Below are 7,309 nucleotides of genomic sequence, written 5' to 3'. Positions count from 1 at the left end.
TTACCTGGAGTCCGGGTACTTCGTCAGGGTAGCCAGGCTGCTGGTGTACATGTGTCCTCCTACATCGATGTGCACAGGAGCGTTCGACTTGGTGAGTTGAGCGGGGAGAGGAATTCCTTGAGCAGCCAGAGGAGAAACTGGGGACCGTGTTAGAGACAGACGGGACATGCTTCTTCCCTCCTGGAAAAGGAGGACAAAAAAGAACAGTTTCTCTTAAATGTAGCAGTGTGTTGCCTTTATTTCCAGTGTGATCACAGATCTAATCAGATCATTTTTGCATCTGCCTGATCACATATTCAGCTAACAAATTATTGCCACCACTGTAATTAAGTGTATTTGCATCATTTTCTTCAAAGTACCAGAGGGGAAGAGAAAGATGCTTATTAGCAATAAGAAATCAAGAAAAAAATTTTTCAAGGTGTCAGCCTCAAGGGGCATAAAACAAACTGCAAAATTCTAATTAAAGGTCGCAGGCTTATGTGTTAGATGTGAAATATCCCCTGACAAACGAATAACCAATTTGTGAATTGGGATTCAGGGGTTTTTGCAAGTTTGTCTCAGTAACGAGACACCTCTAAATTAGTGACTTCCTCAGTACCTAAGGCATTTAGTTTATACATGTAGTAAATTTCACATCAAACTAAGATCAATTTTGTGTTTTATTTTCAATAATTGCAAAATAAATGGATAATTTTTAGTTAAGCCTTAATATTAGATATAAAGAACTAATAAGCTTTCAAACTGAATGCAGTTAATACCTGGAAGCAGTGAAAACAGAAAGATATATAAACTGACCTGTGTTTTCATGACAAGAACCGTTAGAAATTACTACACAGTCTGGCACGTGAAATTACAAATTCAACAATCCACCTAATGCTTACTGCACTAAAAACATTTGAAAATGAGTGAAATTACTGAATCGAGTCCAAAATCTTCAGCTGATGTACTAAGCAAAAAATACTTAAACGTTTTAAAAATGAAAAGGACTACCAAAGCAAAAGAAAATTCCTCAGTTCTCTTCAGGAGGAAAAGCACAGCTTATTCTGCATGAAACATGTGTCTCAAAGCTAATTTCAGTTAAATCAGTATAGATAGCAAACATGTCAAAGAGCAAAAAACCTTCTGTAAAAGTTCATGAAAATGTCCATCCATTCTCCCCCTTATGGGTAAAGCAACATATGCAAAGCATTATAGCTGAAGACATTTCTGAATATAATCTAATTTTCTTGGTATTTTGTTTTGCAAGCATGCTACCAAACATCCAGACTCTTCCTTATATCTGACAAGCACTTTACATACAGCATTACAAAGTGAATTCCCGTTTCTCCCACGTTACTTTGACAATGTTTCTTAAAAATCTGAAGGTGGTCTCGCCTTTCTCTTAGCAGTAAGTATTTTGCACAAGGTGCCTGGCTACGCCACTCAACGAGCGTACAATTAGCAACATTCTTTGTAAAGCAAAAATAAAAATCTGAGCTATACAGAAAGGAACTGAAAAATCTTAACACATCTGGACAGCTTCATAAAGTCATCACAACATCCCCATTTACTGCATTTCATCTAGTTTAGCTCCTAAGGATTTCCTGAATCTACAGCGCAGCAATACATCACCCCATTGTGAATCCACATCCTTTTCTCTTCGGAGGCAGAATGGACATCTGCACTGAACGCGAAGCAAATACCAACTCTGTCCTAGGACTTGTGTGTCAGTCGATGTGAAATTGGGCATTAACATTTTTACTACAGCACCACCTTCAAGGAAAGTGATTGAATCCTTTCACGACTGAAGATGTTGCTTGCTCGTTTCCCACAAGAGCCTGTTGTGGGCAAGCTGTACTAAGTGCATCATACAGCATAAATAGGAGAACTAACTTTTAAAAACAACTTAGTATGCAAGTACCTGCAGTATTTTAGCGGTGTGTTTACTAATCTGTGGGTGCCTCATCTGTCTGCCAACACAAAGACTTTTTTTTCCTCTTACCAAAGAGCACTGCAAACTCATGTTCATTCTCTGCTCCTTCACTTAAATGAAGGGGTCAGGAGACACAGGCTGAATGTCAGCCCTGTCTTTGTTCAGACCCTAACTATTATCACTAATGATAAAGGTACAGACCTCGCGCGGTACAGAGCTGCCTTAGAAAGACATCTCACGCAGCTTCACAAAACAAGTGCCTAATTAGGACTCATCTGCACCCCTTGTTACAATTTCCAAATGAAATCAAAGGGCTTCCAGTCCTCTGTAAACGAGTCTTGTATTTAACCGTTTGTCTTGAAATACAGACTTCAGTTTTAAAATATGCAGAGATAGCTAAAGATCAAGTGATCTGAATCTATTTGTGCATATTTAAACACTGCTGCTATCTTAGGATTTTGTTTAATGTTAGTATACCAGTAAATTCCTTGATCTGTAAAGAGTCTGAGATTCTCAGTGAGGCCATACTCACACAGTAGATATTTAATTTATACTATTCACTGGAGGGACCTTTTGAACAATCCTCTGCTTTTGGCATCTCTCAGCTAGAGCATGTGTTGAAAAAAACACTTAATTATAGAAAATCACTGGAAAGCTAAAATAGTTCTCAAACTTTTATGGCTTTTCATACTTACTGAGGATGCTACTGGCTTTTGGGGGGAGGGGAGGAGAAGGGGAATTAAAAGATGGGCTTTTCCCCTTCTTGGAGAGGATTGGTATTAAAAAAAAGGAGCTCGCCGTGTTTATTAAAGTTGTGGAGCTCAGTCATTTTGTAGGAGCAAATTATCAAGGGCCATAATTGTTGAACACTGCATTAAGGACATTGAAAAGACTCGTAGTGCTCCAACAAAATAAACATCCCGTATTTCTTAAGGTACCATAACCCTACTAATGACTCCTTCCTCTTCTTAATGTAAAACGCAGATAAAATTCATCACACCGAGTAATGCACTTATTTTATGCACAAAGCGAAATCCTAAATGTATTTATCCAGTGAAAGTCTTTATGCACATATTTTCTAATACTGATGTGAAAATTAAAACCTTAAGGGTAAATATTGCAGAAACACTAACAAACTTCATTTATTAAACCATGTAAAATAATCCCTGCTCTTTAGTTGCCTACAACAGGATACAGCATCCCAACTAGTGGCACAGGCAATAACCCTGCTCTAATAAGTAACACAGGAACCTGCTGAAGGCAAAATCAATAGAGCCTGATTCCCAAATTATCTGAATATTTAGTTTTTCAAACATTACACACCAAGATCTTTCAGAGCCAGCTTATCTTTTTCTGCCTTTCTAAGCTAACTGCATAAGTACTGCTTGTAAAAACTATTTGCCCATGCAAAGTGAAATAATCACAATGCCATGCTCATTTACACACAAAATGATTTTGTGTCCCATTGTGCTCACAGTTGTTCAGCTCTCTAGGGGTGATTAAACTAGCTATGCTGCTACAGCTTGAGATGATTTCACTGAATCGTTTCTCCATGAAGTTGCTTCTTTGCTAAGCTGTTATTTTAACCATAAAAGGTAAACAGAAGGCAGTTGTAAGAGCTCCATTCAGCTCCGTGCCCAGGGCTATAACCCTAGGGCAGAGAATGCTGAAAGACTGCAGAATTTTCCAGGGTGTTGCCTTTCTTGCTCTAAAGCCTTCAGGAATACTGTTCATTTAATACACACTCTAGATGATACATTTCAGATCCTACTAAAAGAAAGACTTCAAAAGTGTAAGAACTTTTGGGCGGATGAAGCTTTCCCACCTCTGCACATAGCTTGGGGCCATGGTAACCAATACTGCTGTTGATGTTGGGAAAATACAGTAGAAATAAACTGCAGAGAGCAGAGCAGACAGATAGGGACAAGGGAGGTGAAAGGTTGCAAGAGAGAAGCAAGCAGCAGTCTGGAAGGGATAACAAGAAAAAAGGGGAAGGAATGAAAAAGGAGGCAGCTCCGAAGGAGGGACAAAGTTAAATCAAGGAGCAGGCACTTAAAAGACTACAGATGGGAAGCAAGGCTAATTAAGGATGTAAAGGCGCTTTGTTGCTAAAGTTTATTGTTGCCAGGATAAAAATTAATTGAAACTAATGCTGTTATTCACTCGGGCAGTTTAATTCCTTCGTGCGCGTTCGCGACGCCAGCCGAGGGCTGCAGGTTGAAGGCGCTGCCGCAGCCGGCTGGCTCCCACCGGCCGCCGGGGCTGCGGGGCCCCCAGGACCGAGGCGGGGAGCAGGGGGCCGGGGGGGCTCTCCCCGCCCTCCCCGCAGCCCCGATCTCGCCGGGACGGAGCCCGAGGCCGCCCCGGGGCTGCGGGAGGGGGCGCGGAGGCCCCGGGAGCGGGCGCGGAGCCGGGGCCCGGCTCCGGCGGAGAGGCCGGGGCGCAGAGCGGGCGATTACCTTTGTCTCCATAAACACGCACGGCGACCGCTCGGGTCTGCCTCCAGAGCCCCTCGGAGACAATTGTTTACGGCGAGGAGCGAGCCTAAAGACAAAGAAGGGATGGGGTTACTGGCCGCCTCCGCCCGCCGGGGCTCGGCGATTCAAAGTCCGCAAACATTCGCGCACACACCTCCGCGCCGGCACCGTGACACAGCGGGTCGTGCCCAAAACTTTTCCGGGGGGGGGGGGGGGCAGAGGAGAGGGGGGCTCCCTCTGGAGGTCTCCTCACCGAAAGGGAAAAAATAAAAGGGGGAGAAGAAGACGAGGCTTTCCGCTGCGTCCCCTGCCCACCCCCTCCCCGGCCCCGCGGAGACCTGCGGCCAGCACCGCGCCCGCCCGCGGGACTTGCGCCTCTGCCTGCCGCGGGCACCCCGTGCCCGAAGGGGAAATCCCCCCCCTCCAAAAAAAATAAAAAAAGCACAACATGGCGTCCTTTACTTATTCCCACATAACAAGAAAGGAGATGTCTTAGATGAACGCGAGGAAAAAAAAAAAAAAAAAAAACACGAATCCCCGCTCCTGTGCAAGCCCTGCGCAGCCAATGGTGGCGAGCATTAGCCCGGCTAACGCATTCATTTCGCAGAAGTGTGCCACATCGCATGCAGCAGCCCCGATGCAAACTATAGCCTAGAGTGGTTTGAAGTCTACCCCAGCCCGAGCCTTCCACTCTCACTGGCGCCAGAGTTTCATTCACAGCCCGCCCGCGGCTTCCAGGCGCAGCACTCCCCATTGTCGCCCGCCTTCCCTTTGTGCCCGGCCGCCGCCCCCGCGCAAACCCCGCGCAAGCCCCGCGCAGCGCTGTCCCCCCCCCGCCCCCCCCCCCTCCCCGTACCGTGCGAGGGCGCGGAGCGAACCGCGCCGCCTCCGCCGCCGCGCCGGGGCCGGGCCGGCTTCAGAGCCGCGGCCGGGGGGGCGGCAGCGCGGGCAGCCCGGGCCGCGGGGCTCCGCCGGCGGTGCCCATGTCGGAGCGGAGCAAAACAAAACATACACGCACGGACACACGGCCACGCAGCGCTAGCGAAGCGGGGAGGCTCGCGAACGGCTCCTGTAGCTTTAAAAAAAAAAAAAAAAAAGAAAAAAAAAACCGCCCCTCCGCTCGCTGCTCCTCGGGAGCCGAGTTAGTTGGGAGAAGAGGCAGTTTCCCAAAAAAAAAAAAAAAAAGGTGGGGGGGGGGGGAGAAGAGGGAGAGGAGGAGAGGCGCGGTGCAGCGCGATGCGCAGCGCAGGAACGCACGGCGCGCCCCGGCCCGGCCCGGGCACCGCGGGAGCGGCCGCCGCGTTGCTTACCTTGAGCGGAGATCTGCGAGCCCCCCCTCGGCTTTTTGGGCTCGCTTGGGTTTGTGTGTGGCTGGGTTTAGGTTGGCTTTTTCTTTTTTTTTTTCTTTTTTTTTTTTTTTTTTTGCTTTTATTACTGTCTTTGCCGCTCGGATCCTGCTGTGATTATTGTGATTTTTAAAGCTGCTCTCTCCTCGCTCGCTCTCCCCCTCTCCGTTTTTTTTTTTTTTTTTTTGCTGCTTCTTTCTATTTATTTTGTCTGTGCGCGGATGTGTGTGTGTGTGTGCGAGGGGGGGAAAAAGCCTTTAAATGAAACTGCCGAGGCTGTTATGAGAAGAAAGGCAATAATCCCGTCTCTAAATAACAGAGGGAAGGGAGAAGAGGAGGAAAAAAAGCGAATTCTTGCTCAGGGCTTTGCAAACGCCTGCAGGGCAGAGGATTAGGCTACAATTAGCTCAGCCCTTTGCTCTCGCCCTAGCTAATTTTGCGATGAAAATAGGATATTTTCCCCTCCTTTTGGTGAAGGTCCCCACATTTATTTCCCCCCGACCCCCCCAGTAAAATCAAACACAACCCCTTGACAACGGAATGGGGCCGGGAAGGCGGCGGGAGCCCCAACCCGAGCCCCTCGGCGCCGCCGCCGCCCGCGGAGCCCCTCGGGGCTTTGGGGGGGGAAGGGGGGGGGGACCGCGGAGCTCCGCGCAAATCCCGCGCAGCGCCGCGCAGCCGGCCCGGCGCTGCCCGGGGATAACGGTCCGGGGCCGGGGAGGCTCGGGCTCGGGCCGCCGTCACGTCCTTCAGCAGACTTACTGGAGAGAAGAAGGAGGAAAAAAAAGGGGGGGGCGAAAGGGGGGGAAAAAGCTGATTTTAATCATTGTCATTTGGTCTGATGTAATATTTCCCCAGGCGTTTTCGACTAGGCATAAATTTTCGGCTCCCAAATAAGTAACGCAGGGCACGTTTCTCACATCTCTCGGCTCCTCGGTTACAATTAGGGTAGCACCCACTCTGCACTTGTTGATAAACTAGATCAAGTTCAAAAATAAATAATAAAAAATAAAATATATCAAAAAAAATACGGCGGGCCCCCAGCCCCCAGCGCCGCCGGGGCGCAGACGGGGGGTCCGGGCGGCGGGGGGGCCACAATTATTGCCAGCCCTCGCTCCCCCCCGCCTGCCTCCCCCTCCCTTTCACCCTTTGCTAATGTCTCGCATTGTAAACGCCAAATTTCCTGTAGGCCATTAAAACCAAATGACGTCTATCGACATGCATTGTGCTATTGCGGAGCGCCCTGGCAGCCCGCCCCCGGCCAAAAGCGCCATTTCAATTAGAGCGCACGGCGCGATGGCGCGGGGCTCCGCGGGCGGCTCCGCGGGCGCGCAGCGCGCCCGGAGGGGAGGGGGGCGGGCAAGCGACACCTCCCCTTCCTAAAAAAATCATATATATATATATATATAATGTATATATATATTTTAAAAGCAAAGCCCGTCCGCCTTCAACTTTCAGCTCCGGCCGTGCCCGCGCCTTTCCGCGAGTCCCCGCGGGGCTGCGCTCTGCTAAGGCGGAGAAACGGGGGGGGGGGGGGGCTCCGCCGCGCTGCACCGCGGCCGCGGAAGGGGCGT

General features: G+C 48.8%; 1 protein-coding gene across 5 annotated transcripts in view; it reads right to left on the bottom strand.

Annotated features, from left to right (window-relative positions):
- KCTD15 (potassium channel tetramerization domain containing 15) overlaps positions 1-7,191 on the bottom strand; it is a 44,490-nt gene extending 37,299 nt beyond the window's left edge. Inside the window, exons 1-3 of one of the 5 annotated variants that reach the window (XM_083794771.1) lie at positions 5,700-7,191; positions 4,372-4,456; positions 5-180 (exon numbers count right to left, since the gene is read on the bottom strand). In XM_083794771.1, coding sequence (XP_083650897.1) covers positions 5-180; positions 4,372-4,383 — 188 coding nt within the window. In that variant the 5' untranslated portion in view covers positions 4,384-4,456; positions 5,700-7,191. Of the gene's footprint in view, positions 1-4; positions 181-4,371; positions 4,457-5,061; positions 5,187-5,245; positions 5,537-5,699 lie in introns of those variants that run through there. The other 4 variants (XM_083794770.1, XM_083794772.1, XM_083794773.1 and 1 more) reach the window with 4 other exon arrangements.
- Between the last annotated feature and the right edge of the window lie 118 nt (positions 7,192-7,309).

Source organism: Anser anser (genome assembly GCF_964211835.1).
Source record: "Anser anser genome assembly, chromosome: 11".
Taxonomy (NCBI): Eukaryota; Metazoa; Chordata; class Aves; order Anseriformes; family Anatidae; genus Anser; species Anser anser.
This window is presented reverse-complemented; position numbering and strand designations above follow the sequence as displayed.